The 15,419-nt window shown below is 35.3% G+C and overlaps 1 protein-coding gene across 1 annotated transcript in view; it reads left to right on the forward strand.

Moving 5' to 3' along the window:
* The window catches only part of LOC139810550 (LON peptidase N-terminal domain and RING finger protein 3), a 63,712-nt gene extending 48,736 nt beyond the window's left edge, over nt 1–14,976 (forward strand). The window contains exons 2-9 of the mRNA XM_071774200.1: nt 993–1,111; nt 1,719–1,841; nt 4,001–4,195; nt 4,634–4,730; nt 4,810–5,009; nt 8,946–9,247; nt 9,648–9,855; nt 10,226–14,976. Of these exons, the coding sequence (XP_071630301.1) occupies nt 993–1,111; nt 1,719–1,841; nt 4,001–4,195; nt 4,634–4,730; nt 4,810–5,009; nt 8,946–9,247; nt 9,648–9,855; nt 10,226–10,588 (1,607 nt within the window). The 3' untranslated portion in view covers nt 10,589–14,976. The remainder of the gene's footprint in view (nt 1–992; nt 1,112–1,718; nt 1,842–4,000; nt 4,196–4,633; nt 4,731–4,809; nt 5,010–8,945; nt 9,248–9,647; nt 9,856–10,225) is intronic.
* Nucleotides 14,977–15,419: the final 443 nt, after the last annotated feature.

The raw sequence follows: 15,419 nt of genomic DNA on the forward strand, positions 1-15,419 counted from the left end.
AAAAAATTGATGTTGGATATTTTAAATTTTTATTGTAGGCAATAAAGACAATTAGTTTATCCTATACGTTTTTATTTCACAATTTTTTACTGCAATTTTTTTCTCATTCAAAGTTTTGTATTATCTAAAACTTAACTTTATACAGAAATTTGGAAAGAATAAATATTCAAAATTTTTTAAATGTTAAAATTTGGCAAGTTATATGATAGTTTATTTGAGCTTGAAGCACATTTTTTTTCTAATTAATTTTTTCATAGAGTATAAAACATATACACACTTTTAGCATTCGCGATATTGATGTGTGCGTCGGAAATTTTCAAGTAAGGGACTCCAGCCGCGGAGGCAATGACATTGCTCACAATGGCAGAACGCGCCGACGCCGCCTGCATCGGCCGATGGCATCGTCCGCGATCGCTTCTATGAAATGTGTTTCGCCGCAAATAAACGGCGCTTTTTTATGAGACAAATTTCCACGAAATTAAACAAATCCAGACTGCTAATCGCGTAAAAAGAAACTCTTAAACCGCTCAGAATTTATAGACGATGATAAGTCCGTAAATGCATTCTTATGCAAAATATGCATCGAGTTATGCGTCAATGACCCAATGCTCTTTCGAATGCTCATTTGATTTAAATGTCATACAAGTGTGTAATATTATTGCATCAAACCATGAATATATGTAAAATTATAAATAAAAGTTGCCAGGACAAGCGATTGCGCTACCAAATATATGCACTTATTAATTTATTTGCAAAATATCTACTTTGCATCTCTATTGTTCCATATGAAATGTGTGAATCATACTGCTAGTCACCAGTCATGAGACAGCATTCACTGACGTTGATCAAATACCTGCTCTGCTTTTAAAACACTTCAGGATAGAATAAATTTATTCCAATTATTTCTCACAGAACAAATCCTAAGGCGTTTCAAACCAGAACTCGTTCGCAATTCGGTAGGCATTCTACGAGCTTGTTTTCTCATGTTTCAGCACCGAACAGCCCGCTCCACCTTAGCAACAGGGCTCACGTCTTGCTCCTGTTGAATAGGCCTTTAGCCGCTCTCACGGACGCTGATTATGCAGTTAGATTGCGGCCAGACTGGAGCAAGGTGAGGAAATACAGGACCAAAGCCTATATATATATATCGGTACATGTATCAGCAAAACGTGCCTGCTTTAAATCTAAATGCATTCAATCAAAATATATTTTGATTTAGTAACCTTTATCTAATTTCAACTTGGCAAAATGTTTTAATTAAAATCCAATATCTAAAAATATATTATCTTTATCTCAACATTTGATTATCAATTTGTGACATATGTATATGTAAAATATGTTGTAGTAGTAGCAACGCTAATTTTACTAACATTTCCGCGCATATAATAGTATAAATTTTATTATGATCTTATTACTGTTATATAATAGTTATTTGTGCAACAATTAAGTGCTGGAAGATGAAAATTCACGGGTGCGGAGTTGACGCACCCGGGAATTTTCAACTTCACGCACGTGTTGCATACCCTATTTTATGTTGCAAGTGCGTGGAAAGTGGCCCATTACGCACGCGACGCGTGCGTGATAGGCCACTTTCCATGCACGTGTGACATAAAGATAATTATTAAATTATTGCGGCACATAAATTTTATTTAGAAATAAAACTTATTACAAAACTTTTTATAATATTTTAATTTTAATAGTTTTACTTTATTCTTCAGGGACATTATAGAAGAGGGATCGCTTTATCGGCGCTTGGAAGACACGAAGAAGCGCTCTATGCTCTCTGCATTAGCGTGGCCATTGACAAAAATCCGCAAATTGTGCGTCATGAATTGACCAAGGTACGTTTTCTCATTGCTTTTTATTATAAAAATAACCAAAAATAATTTATTATCAAAAATTATTAAAAGTTAGTGAAATACTTGTTCCAATTCCGAGACACTCGCAAAATACATATGTATGTTTCATTATTAATAAAAATATTATTTTAAAAAATAATAATTAATTAAAGAAATATGACTTTGGATAACATTAAAACTGGAATATACTTAAAATTAATCGGTTATCTGCACCTGCAGCATCAATTATTTTCCAATAAATAGCATTGTGTGTAATTGAAAATCTTTCAATAATAAAAAATCATCGAGTCAAATTCGATTCACTTCAAACATATTCGAATCGTGTTACACAAAAATTTATCAGTTCTCATAATATTCTTATAAACCAAAAAAAACGAAAAGATAAGACAAACCGTAGCCCGATCATAGGTAAGGGATCCACGTTCCTCGCGGAGCAATCGCTATCGCGCGACTGGCGGAATGCGCCGCGGGGAACCGAATGCATCCATCTCTATCCGGAGAGCATCACCAACACAAAAGAAATGTGCGCCGCGGCGTTTCCGGCACGACTGCTGCCGGCCGCGCAGGCTTAATGACTCGGTACGATGGTCGTCAGGTGAGTGACCCGCACGCCAGGGGCAACGATAACCACATTCGCGCAAGCGAGCGAACTGATGTTACTCTCGTGAACAAACGCGCCGTTTCCAGTGTTTCCACGTGTTGTTTCACGCGACGGCGTCGATATATCGATCTTCCGGCGTGTGACGCACGGCCCCGCACCCGCTGCGTTCTTCACCCTCTCGTATATAATGCAAAATGCTTTTCTTCTACGTCGAATTTTTTAAGTGCTGCACATTTCTCATTCACATCTTTTCGGGAAGCTTTATTTGTTAATCAATTTCTCGTCTTGAGATACATGTAACAAGCTTCTAGCTGCAAATCCAGCTCTGTTGTGCGGAGAATTTCTTACGTAAAGATTTGAACGGTATCTTAAATTACCCTGAAATTTTTATATATCGTTAAAACCGACATAACTTGATAAAAATTTATTGTAAACCTGATGTCCGATCTATAAGTATAAGATGTCGTATTCCGATCAATATTTAACTTTGAAACTACTCGATGTCGTTAAGTTTCGCAATATTGCGTCACGCAAATATTATTGCTAAGCTCGAAGAAATGCGATTGCGTATAATAACAATTGATGAATATTAAATAATTTAATGCGACAGATTGCGTCAAATTTCGAACTGAGCTAAATAATGTAAAAAGCGGAGCGTGTTGAATTTCGAACGTACAGCGATTACATAAGCGATGGCAGAATCATTGATGCAAGCTGCACCGCCACTTATGTAAGATCAGGGAATCATTTTTTCCCGTGCCGCTGAATCCGTTGGTTGGGTCCGCATTATGGAAGGCGCACTTTTACTTTCATCGTCCGAAAACGTCTCGGATTACTCAACCGTGTTATTTCATGCGTTAATCGCGTCGATTTAGCGACCAGTTGAATATCCGTCGCGATCTTGCAATTAGAAGCATTTCATATATAGGACACGTCAAGGAAGAAATACGTGCTATTGAAGAAACAAGTAGAATTTGTACATCGTTAGCGAAAGTTTTATCCTTAAGTTTAAATCCTTATTTGTGATGTTCTATTAATGTTGAGTTCTTATGTTGGAATAACGACTCAATTATCTTCTCATGATAATTTATTGTATTTCGAACCCAAATTCAGGAAAAATTTCGCATCTTGCAAAATCTTGCGTTTTTGGCAAAAGTTAGTTTAAAATTAGCTCAGCATATATACATTAACCCTTTTCATGTACTTATTCTATACATATTTAATATAATTGTACATTTAATGGAATTTGAAAAGTTCGATAATTATCTATAAATCCTAATATAATATTTAAAAAATTAGCACGTTTTTTTAAATCAGATATCTCACAATAAAGAGTATCAAAAATAGGTATATAAATTAAATTAACTTATTTCTAGGATATAATTCATATTTTATTTTATCTTATGTAAAATATTTTATTAACAATATTAAATTTATTTTGGGGAAAAATCAATTTGGTTTGGTAATTGCAAGTGCGTGGTTTATATTTTGTACAAACTTATTCGATTGATACATATGTTACCAAATGGTCGTGTTCCAGGTTCTGCACAGAGTACTGTCACCTAAGGTGTATCGGCAGAGTGTCCTGTCGTCACGCACGCCGTATAGTTTAACGAAGAGCGCGTCACGCACGAGGAATCGTCATCAGCTAATGAATTCCAAGCGTAGCCGACGCGTAGCCCTGAACAGGTCCGATTGCGAGGACAACAGCAGCGGCGAAGAAGAATTCACACAGGTGCTTTCTTCGAAAATTACCTGATTTTATGTTTGTTAGATATTTTTTATACTTAACAAAAAAGGGTTCAAGTTAGATTATGTCACTTAACATAAGTAATTAAGAAATGTGATAAGCGCCTATTAGATATTTTGCAGTAACTGTCATTATCATTAACAGTATTATCTGTATTATTAGGAGTAAAAAATTACAGTATCGTCGACAGCACAGTCATTATTATTAATAACAAACAGTAAAATGAATACTTAATAGTATCTTAAGTTGTACTAACAGTCTTTTATTTTATTATTTGTTTATTATATTTTATTATATTTTTTGAAATATTTAATTTTTAAAATTTTTATTTTTATCTTAAATATCGATATATTTCTAATCATCTGTTCAACTTTTACATAATTATTCCAAGCTTAATTATTTACTATATTTTTTATTTTACAGACAATAAACAGAAGAGTTCGGTCTTCCATTGTGCCGCAAATTACAAAGATACAAGCATGTTTGGATCGTGTATATCAGGATATAGAAAAGTTGAAAAGTAAGTATTATTGCCCGTAGATATAAGAGCATACTTTTTTTATATTCGTAAAAATATCTTAAGACGACGTTATTTGCAGGAATTGAACCGAGACCCGCCGAAATCCTCTTGCCAACTCTTTCCAGCGGCACCGCTGGAGAATTGGATTGTATCTTATGTTGCCGCCTGCTTTGGAAACCTGTCACGACACCCTGTGGTCACACCTATTGTTGGATGTGCCTGGACCGTTGCCTAGATTACTCCTCGGCTTGTCCCTTGTGCGTCACGTCTTTGGCTGACGTAAGAGAACTTTTTACATAAATGTTAATTAATTTTATAGAAATGCTTTGAACAGTATTGTTATTCTGACGCAGCAATTTAAAATTAAAAATCAAGAATTTAGAATAATTTTGATTTCAAAATCAAATTCTGGTGATATAGAATCAACGAATTTATAAAGCAAAAAAATCTTTGTTTCTTTATTTCTTTCTATAAATTTTATTACAAAACTCAATAATCTTTAATTAAATAATTTATAAATTATTTAAACTTTTGCATCATTTAGTTTCAAAGCACAGAATAGTGTTAATTGTCTATTCAAAATTATTAGTCAGCTTTAATTTTTTTACTACCATTACACATTGCAGCCTTAGCATTTATGTAAGTGTTATGACTGTGTATTATGACTGTTGGTCTTTATGTTTATGTAACTGATGCATTTTACATTTTTCTCCAAAGAATTTATATCTTAAAATCTTATTCACGAGCTCTCGATCTCAAAAAGCTCGGCAGGGAAATACATCGATGCAAGATTCCACAACAACACCTGTCCATAAATGAGACGTAATGCTTTCTAGCTGTTAACGACGATGCCGCGAATTGAAATGATTGTTTGCGGTCGTCACGAGTTTCCGCGTTCGTGGCGTCATTACTGATCGTCTGTATTATATTTAATGACGATGAGGACAGCGACGTCAACGATAATCTTGCAGCGCGCTACTCGTTGTTTTTTCGTTCTATCTCCGCAATATATCGCAATATGATTGTACTTGATTGTCTAGAAATATTCTTTCATTACTCTTTGGGGATTTACAATTTTTATATTAATTAATCTATATATATAAAGGAAGATGTCCTGACTGACTGACTCACTCACTGACTCATCAACGCCCAGCCCAAACCCCTGAACCGAATTTTTACCAAAAGTATATGAAATAGGGGTAGAATTTTCCGGGGAGTGCCACTATGTGTATAGTTTTTTGTTATCGATTTTCTGGAAACCGGTTTTTTTAATTTTTCTAATTTTTTGGGAAATAATTCACCAAATTTCAAAGAATTGTAGATTAAACAGGGGTAGAATTTTCCGGGGAGTGCTATAAAGTGTATAATTTTTTGTTACCGATCTTTTTGGAAACCAGTACGGAAATTTTTTCAATTTTTCGGGAATTTATTGACCGAATCTTAAAGAAGTAGGGGTAGAATTTTACGGGGAGCGCCATGATGTGTATAGTTTTCGTTGCCGATCTTTTTTGAAACCGGTTTTTTTAATTTTTCAAATTTTTCGGGAAATAATTGATTGAATCTCAAAAAATTTTTTATTATCGATCTTTTTGGAAGCAGTATCAGAAGTTTGACGAATTTTTCGGGAAATCATTGATCGAATTTTAAAGAATTGTATATAAAACAGGGGTAGAATTTTCCGGGGAGTGCTATAAACTGTATAGTTTTTCGTTACCGATCATTTTGGGAACCGGTATTTTTTTGGAAATCAATTACGAAATTTTTCCAATTTTTTAGGAAATAATTAAGTAAATCTCAAGTTGTATACGACAGAATGGAACTTCAGAGCCATTTTAGAGAGAGAGAGAGAGAGAGAGATTGATTGATTGATTTATTTTATGCCATAGTCACTGACTTTAGGCAAATCATGAAATAACAAATAAATTTGCAAACAAAATATAGACAGGAGTATGAAGCACTATGTGGCTGCTGTCGACGTGCACTCGGCAGTAAATAAAAATAAAAATAAAAGAGAGAGAGAGAGAGAGAGAGAGAGAGAGAGAGAGAGAGAGAGAGAGAGAGAGAGAGAGAGAGAGAGAGAGAGAGAGAGAGAGAGAGAGAGAGAGAGAGAGAGAGACTATTTGCGTGTCTTATTACATATGTTTTCCGGGGTGAAACCCGGGTAACCAGCTAGTTTACATATAAATACGTAAAAGTTGCGAAAAATGGTTTTTAACAAAAATTATAAATAGAAATAATTGTTTGTTCCGCCAATAATGATTAAAACAGAAATGTTTATTATTCTCGACAACAATTGGCAATAAGAGTATTAAGACGACTTTACAACGTTTTGATCCTCAGGATTGGGTCCTTCTCAAGCAATCTAATCTTTGTCACCACTTACACATCTGAGTTTACAAAAATTTTAACCGAAATGATCATAAAATTAATCGATGTATAAGTCGGTGATAGCAGAGAATGCGTTTTATCAGAAGAGTGTGACCACCGCAATGAAGTGCTGTCGTTAATGAGCACAGAAGGATTTCGGAGCAAGACATTATCGCGGAGCGACGACCTGCGCGTGTTCATATGTCGGAGTTGAGGATGTACTGAAATTATAAATATTTTAATGCTGAAAGAAATAAGCAAACATTTTTATTATGTAAACATCAGCAGTTATCATAAGACAACGATAACATTTTTTCACTCTTCTATTTCTCGTTTTAAATAGTTTTATTACACATCTACATGCTATTCATGAATTTAAAAATCCTGATTAAAAATACTTGTCGTTCTCTATTTACTTATGTGCTTTACTTGTTTAAAACCGGTATCATAAATGGCATGACACACGGAAAAAAAGGCTTGGTTGAATTTAGCCAAGTTTTTCTTGGTTACATAATTACAACCATTGACTTGGTTGCCGTAACCATGTACATTGAGTTAGTTTGACAATTCAAATTTGGTAAGAACTATTGGTGCTTATAACCAACGCAATTGGTTGAGGTAACTAAGAAACTGTATTCCGATTGGTCACCCAGAAATTAGTTCTCACAACCAATAACCGTAGCTAGTTTAACCAAGTTCTTGGTGAATTAAGACATGGGGCGGGCCATGACCGCCATGGCTGCACTGCAGTCGAAGCCTGAACGTGCTGACGTGCGGACGTGATGTCGTTGGACCTGTCGTTGCGTCGTGTCAAAAGTCTTCGATTTTTCTCATCGGCGTCGTGTGCGGGTATCAGTCGGGCGACGCTTGCGGGCCCCGAGGGACTCATCGACTTTTTCCGCGCGCTCGGTCACGTCGGCGACCCGGGGCGGCGCGGCACCGCGCGCGTCACGTCGCGACGCGGCGTGGCGCGGTTTGGCGCGGCTTCGCTCGGCTTGGCTTAGGTCTGGCTACGCTCCGCTTCGGTCGACTTCATAGATATTGGACACGGATACGCGCCACGTACGTACGCCGCCGTCCCGACCGCGAAAGGACGGACGAGGCCGCGAGGGGAGAAGTAGGGGAACTCGCGGCTTGATAGCCGCGGATCGCGCGGAGGTGAATTATGAGCGTGCGACGTTTCCCAGCGCGCCGTCATCGTCATCGTCATCATCATCGTCGTGGTCACCGTCCCGCGATCACCGGTTGCTTTGCCACAATCAAAGACTTTTGACACGAGTGCACCGACCGCGCGAATCTTCGTCGTCGTTGTCATCGTCATCAACAACAGAACCGCAATTAACTAGAAAATTATACATTTTTATGTGAAATATTTTTTGTAGCTCAGTTTATCCGTTAAAATATTTTTTCTTGTTATATAAGAAAAAATATTTTCACGGATAAACTGAGCTACAAAAAATATTTCACATAAAAATGTATAATTTTCTAGTGTTTCGATCTATTAATTTCACCAATAAAGATGGTTAAATTAACTACGGCCGTTGGTTGCATCAGTCATGACAGTTGATTCCATCAACCAACTAACTTGGTAAAGTCAACCAAAACAATAGGTTAGAGCAACCAAGTAACGCGTGGAGGTTACCAATTTCTTTTGGATGGTCCAACCAAGTACCATGGTTGCTCCAACTACGGCAGTCTAACCAAGTGCCGTTGGTATATGTAACCAAGATATCAGCTGTCTTATATATAATCAAGGCACTTGGTCGAGGCGACCATTTTTTTGGTTATCTCAACCAAGTCTTTTGCACACGGATATTTTATTAACCAATTATCTTCTTCTACTTTCAGTATCTAGCCAGTAGCCAAAAAACTGTGACGGATTTTGTAGAGAGAGCGCTTAAAACAGTAGCGCCTGCAGAATATACCTCCAGAGCTGTGAGTCATCAGCTCGAACTGGTCCAAGGACTTGGTCTTTTGGGTAACAAACAGATCGCCGTCTTCATCTGCACGACAGCCTTTCCCTGCGTTGCCTGTCCCCTGTTTGTCTATGAGCCTAGATACAGGCTGATGGTCAGAAGATGCGTGGATAGCGGAGTGCGTCAGTTCGGAATCGCTGCATGTCTCAACAAGGAGGCAACGGGCACGAAGAGGTGTGGCAAACAACTTTATTTTACGATAACTTTAAATGAAATTTGTTTGCGCAAAATCCCAATTTAAATTAATATATTGAAATGCGTTATTTCAATTTTTTTATATTTTAATTTTTAGCTTCTTATTTATGTCTCTTTCGATCAATCTTAATTTGTCATATTAACCGATTAGCAGCGTCGAGAAAGGTTGTTATTCAAATACAAAAAAATAGTAATTACGAATAGTATATTGCATGTAAATGTAATTTATTTCATTAAATTTTTAATGTACAGTTTTGTATATATGATGCACGATTTACCTACATGTCGTTTATATATCATATATTATTATTATGTATCTGAAAGATATCTAAGAGATATAGCTACCAAAAACAAATAATACGTTAATCCATTTTTTCAGATATGCAGAATATGGAACTATCTTAGACATTCGAGATCGAGTATTGCTCAAGGATGGTTGCAGTATTCTCAGCACTGTCGGTGGTAGAAGATTTAGGGTTCTTTCTGGTGGAGAAAAAGATGGTTACGATACAGCACAGGTGGAATTTCTCAGGGACATTGTTGTACAAGAAGATCAGTTATTAAATCTTCTGGAACTTCATGATAAGGTAAAAATGGTACAAATGTAATTATATCGGCAACGCTGCAAAAATTGTATATTATTTATATTATTGTTTTATTTACATTAAAACACAAAAATATTAACTTCACGGTTTTAAATGGTTTCTTGCACACTTATTTGCAATAACCAAACTGTAAAAGTATCTTAATCGTATTATATTAATATTTGGAAAAGTTTTAATTTTTTATTTACTTCTATTCCTCTTTACTTATATATTTTTTAATCTCATCTTTTGATTCTCATTCGTAATATTAATTAATTTAAAAAGAGGAAAGAATATATTTTTTGTATCATAACAGCAAGAAATCAGTTAATTTTCTGACAATTTAGCGTTACTTATCCCTCTAACGTTACAGGTACGAGCAAAAGGTCGAAGATGGTGGGACACAGTATCGATTTCTCAGAAGTCCGAGATCCAACGAGTGTTTGGACGTATGCCGGACACAGAGGAAGAGTGGCCGCGTCTACCGGATGGTCCATCGTGGGCATGGTGGTTGCTTGCGATTCTGCCGCTGGGACCGCAGCTGCAGGTGGGTATTCTGGGCACTACTAGCTTGGAGAAGCGTCTACGAGCCATCGAGAAGACTCTCGATCACATGGAGCAAAGACAACTGACAATCGCGGCTGCTCCTTCCGAGCAAACGACGACATCATCGAGCATCTGCCGGGACGGAAGAGCAATTACGGAGACGGCGATGTCGGTCATTCAACAATCGTAGAGAGTAACAAAGGGTCGCGATACCTTAGGAGTAACCAATGTCATTCTGTGGCCTGGAAATAGGATCGCGAACCTTGTATCTCACATTCTGTGAAAAATTTCAAGTAGCAAAAGACAACAACCTTAAGTGGTAGAAATTATTTTTAAAAAATGTATAAAATTTATTCAATAATCTAATTCTTCAATTTGGCAGACAAAGTTTGAAATATTATTCAGTAAAATTGATTAAGATATAATATCTAATTTTTCCATGGACTGCAAGTCTTGAATACTGCATTTACTAAGCCCATATTTATGATCTTGTCGCACTCTGATAGAAAACACGTTTCTCTACAGCCATGTCACAGGAGGGCATTTTTATTATATTTACTTTCTAATTAAGCTAGTAAACTAATTTAGTCGGTCGAATCTTTTCTACGTCGATCTCTCATCCGTTGCTCCCGCGATACGATTCCTCGATTGACCCTTCGAGACCTCTAATCGACGTACAAAACATCTATAGAATGCGTGGAATCTATAGAGCTCTTGGAATGCCTCGTAAGAAAACTGGGTCGATCGATCAGCAAACGCACCTATCGTTCAATTTCGTTCAGCGGGGAGTTTCGAACGGCTCCTTCTCTCTCTTCTTAGATCTAGCAAGGAAAGTTTGGGAGTATCCTTCACCGATTTTAATAACCTTCGGATATTTCTTTTATTTTTGAGCTGTTCTATAGCATATCCGAAATTTATCAAAATCGACGAGACACATTTCCAGATGTTTCCAAGTAAGTTAAGTTCCAGTCCGAGCATTCTGCACCTCGTGCTCGTTAAATCTTCTGCTGAGCGCCTTATCGATGTGACGACGAAAAGAAATAAGTCTGCCTAAACTATGAAGTGATAATAATTATTATTAGTTTAAGTTAGAACTAATTGTAAGGTATAAACAATATTTATTTTTATGTAATATATCATTTTCTAATAATATGTAATAAGTTATGTTAGTACGAAATTAATAGTGTTACTTGATAATTTTCTATTAACGTAACGAAATTGATTGCGAAAGAACAGCGTTAATTTATAATATGCAAAGATTTTGATCATGATTTTGACCGTTGGTGACCGGTAACATATCTGAGAGGCCGCGTTTCCTCGGTAAGGCGTTCCAATCCTCTTCGCGCTATCGCAATATGCAAATCTGTTCTTCCAAAACATTATATGGATATTTATTATGTAAATCTATATTGTATATGTATACACATATATTTATGTATACACATTCGAATGCGTACACGTGGCAACTGGAAAGTAAGTTATCCTGTTTTTAACATTTCAATGTGTCATAACTCATGACGCACAAATACTATTTGAGTGCATGTACACATAGCGAGGGAAAAATAAAAATGAGACTTGGATATAATCCCCACGGATTCAATTTATATATTATTATCTTTGTTAGCTAATCTAATCTAAAGATTTTTATTTTAATCGGAAAATTTAAGTTATAAAAACAGTTTTAAAATCATTTTGACTAATTTCAGTATCCGTACATACATGTATACAATTATAATATTTTATACTAATTACGTAAACTTACTTCCGTTGCACGTAAATGCATCGAAATCTCTCGTGCATGAAAATTCGTCAGTGAGCGAGTGCACCAAGTAGAAAGTTATATTATCGATAAAAATGCTCATAGCTGTCATGACATAGATTGTTTATTCCGCGTATTCTGCATAATACATAGGGGAGACCGGGGCGAAGTCGTCACCGGGGCGGAGTCGTCATTGCAATTATCTTGAAATTTGTATGTTGTGTGAACTCGCTATTAATACTGTAAATGCGGCTTATGGTGCCCACGTAACCAACGGAGTTTAGTGAGATTATGTGCCATGTTGTGATTCTTATCGAGGCAAACGTGTTTTCGGAAGTCGAAAGTAAAATTTTTTGCGCGTCGAAAATTTGTAATATTTTAAATATTATTGTGTCTCCAAATCTCAAAGTAAGTGATCCTAAAGAGTAATGCATGCTGAACACGAATCCAGTGAAGTGTTTTTATTTTCATTGATTTCTAATATTTTATGAGCGACCAAATTTGAAACTTGTGTCCGGGGCGAAGTCGTCACCAAGTCATATCATGGATCGAGGTTTCCGGCAAAAATCAAAGTCAAAGAAGCAGCAGTGGTCGGATTCCGGTGAGGACTTGGATAATTTGTGCGCTTTTCTTGTAATTATTTTCCGCCATCGTGTTTTTAATTAGTGTTTCCATTTTTCTATTAAAAAATAATTAATAAAATGTATCCTATTATTTTTCATGATCAAAATTATAAATTTTTATTTAAAATTCAGTCCGAAAATGGAGTGACGACTCCGTCCCGGCAATTTTGACATTTTAATTTTTGCACCTTTGTCGTTTTCATTCTATACCGGTTGAACAAAGCGACGTAGACCAAAAATGTCCGTATAAATTTTATAGCCAAGGGCTCATTCTTTAAAACGATATACCACATTTTACTAAAATTATTTGTTTTGTTGTTAAAAATCGGCACCGAAAAAATAGTGACAACTTTGCCCCGGTCTCCCCTACTTATGTATGTATTGGCATATAATTATGATTATAAGAACGATTGGTTAGATCTCTATTAGAATAAAAGCTAACTTCTATCAGTTTCTTAAAAATATAAAGTACAGTAAAAGAATTGAAGATGGAATATATAAAAAAATATCTATATAATTGGTGCGTCAAATAATTATCTATTAAATATCAAAATAGAAATTACTGTGAGTAAATGCTGTTGAATAATTTTTTTGATAAGTTACAACGGCATTTGTACATTCACTGGTGCAATCGCTCTACGAACGTTTCACGAGTCTGCTGGAACAATCACGCGCGAAAGCGCGATTGTAGAAAGAAGTATAATATGAGAAACAGGTTTATTCGAAAAAGCGCAAATATTCTTGAACGAAAACGAAATCCTTTTCGGCGATTTAACGTCGTTGCACGGCTGCGAATTACAGGAATTTTCCGGATATAAATAATCACCGTACTGATTTTACACAACAGTGATTCGTGTGTCCCGTGCGGCCCGAAATCCCGAAATCTTTTTATACTTAGATTTATTCCGTCGCTCGTAAGATTTTTCAATTATGCTAGCACGTAATAATTTATTCATGCGGCTTTTCGTTGAGACACAGCGATCGCCTGAGGAGCTAGAAATATCATATCAATTGCGCAATCAAGTATTCGTGAGAAACATAGATAGTACGGTTGTTGTTATTTATTATCGCAAGTAATTTTGTAAATTTTGAATTAATCTACTGATTACTATTACACTAAAAAGCTAACTAAACAGAAATATTCCGAAGAAAATTATGTTTTTCAGTCTTTTAGCGGTTTATTAACTTGTGTCATTTCAAGCATAAAATGTGAATAAATAATTCCTTTAAAATGTATTATTTCTTGTGCATTGTAAAATGTTTTGTACAAATATTGTAGGTATATTTTATCGCTGAACTTGGACACGCTCCATGTTCCACGCTCCAACACTATCGTGTCTCATGATATCAGCCTATATTATGCAGTTAACTAAATATGTCCATGATGACAGATTTTTCCATTAGTAGCTTTAAATGAATCAATAACTAAGACGAAAATCAATCTATATATATTTTCTAAATAACATTGTATTTTTTAAACATTGTTTAACTTAGAATATTGCATGATTTAAATGGAAAAGAAATATCAAAAGTCTATTACTTCTTTCATAATACGTATCAAATAATTTTTAATTTTTAACAAATTTTTAAAAATTAAATTTTTAATTTTTCCGCTATTTATACCAATTATAACATTTTATTATTATGAGAAATTTTGATATTTTTCCTACAGATTTAGCATTAAAAATGGCTGTCCGATTTTAGATCTGCAATCTTCAGATTAACTATGTAAATTTTGTGATTTTTAAATAATCACATTTAAAAAAAAACAGATTATTATTGAATTACTAAGCAAGCACTGTTGATGCGATTATTATATACATATAGATCTCTTTACACGATAATAATAACGACAATCGTTACGAGATGGTGTACTTCAAGTCCATTTTTGCAAAAAATGAAGAGTATGATAGAAGGTTTTTTAATTGATCGACATAACGCGGTACTCTGTCTCTACGGCAACTCAATATATGAGAAGCATCCTCTATCTAGATTTATATCCTATTCTTTAGATTTTTATGAACATGTGAATCATGCATTGTGATATTACTATATAGCCTACCTTGTATATTGTTATTGCTACGTTACAACTACTATACGTAATGCCACACGACTTTCCATTTTTACTTCGACATTTCTATATTTATCTTCATCTCTTCATATAAAAAATATTGTAATAAAATATCACAACGTCAATTTTGTTTGTGTTCTTTTCTGTTAAAAAAAATCCTGAACGATGCTTGGCTTTCAATTTTTTTAAATTCAGATTTTGTGTTCCTGAAAAAGTAAGATTGTCAAAATATCTTTAAACTTATTTATTATAGCTTTTTCGCCCGCGTTTCGCGCGGGCTCAAAAGCTCTTCCTTCTTTTCCCCGAATAGTAATATTTACCCCCAAAAAATTTTTTTTTGAAAAAAAGGGACTTTTTTTAGACAATTTTGTATGGGGCCTCTTGTCCCTGGGCTCAGACCCCTTTCCAAAACCCTCTACGGTCTAAGTATCATGAGATAGTATACCAAATTTAGTTGTTCTAATTTGAAAACTGTGATAGAATAATAATATCACAAATTAAATTGATCATCAAATTCTAAACGCAACTGATGCTAATAAGCATTCTTTCCCAGCAGATCTTTTCCCCT

Source organism: Temnothorax longispinosus, chromosome 3, assembly GCF_030848805.1.
Source record: "Temnothorax longispinosus isolate EJ_2023e chromosome 3, Tlon_JGU_v1, whole genome shotgun sequence".
Taxonomy (NCBI): Eukaryota; Metazoa; Arthropoda; class Insecta; order Hymenoptera; family Formicidae; genus Temnothorax; species Temnothorax longispinosus.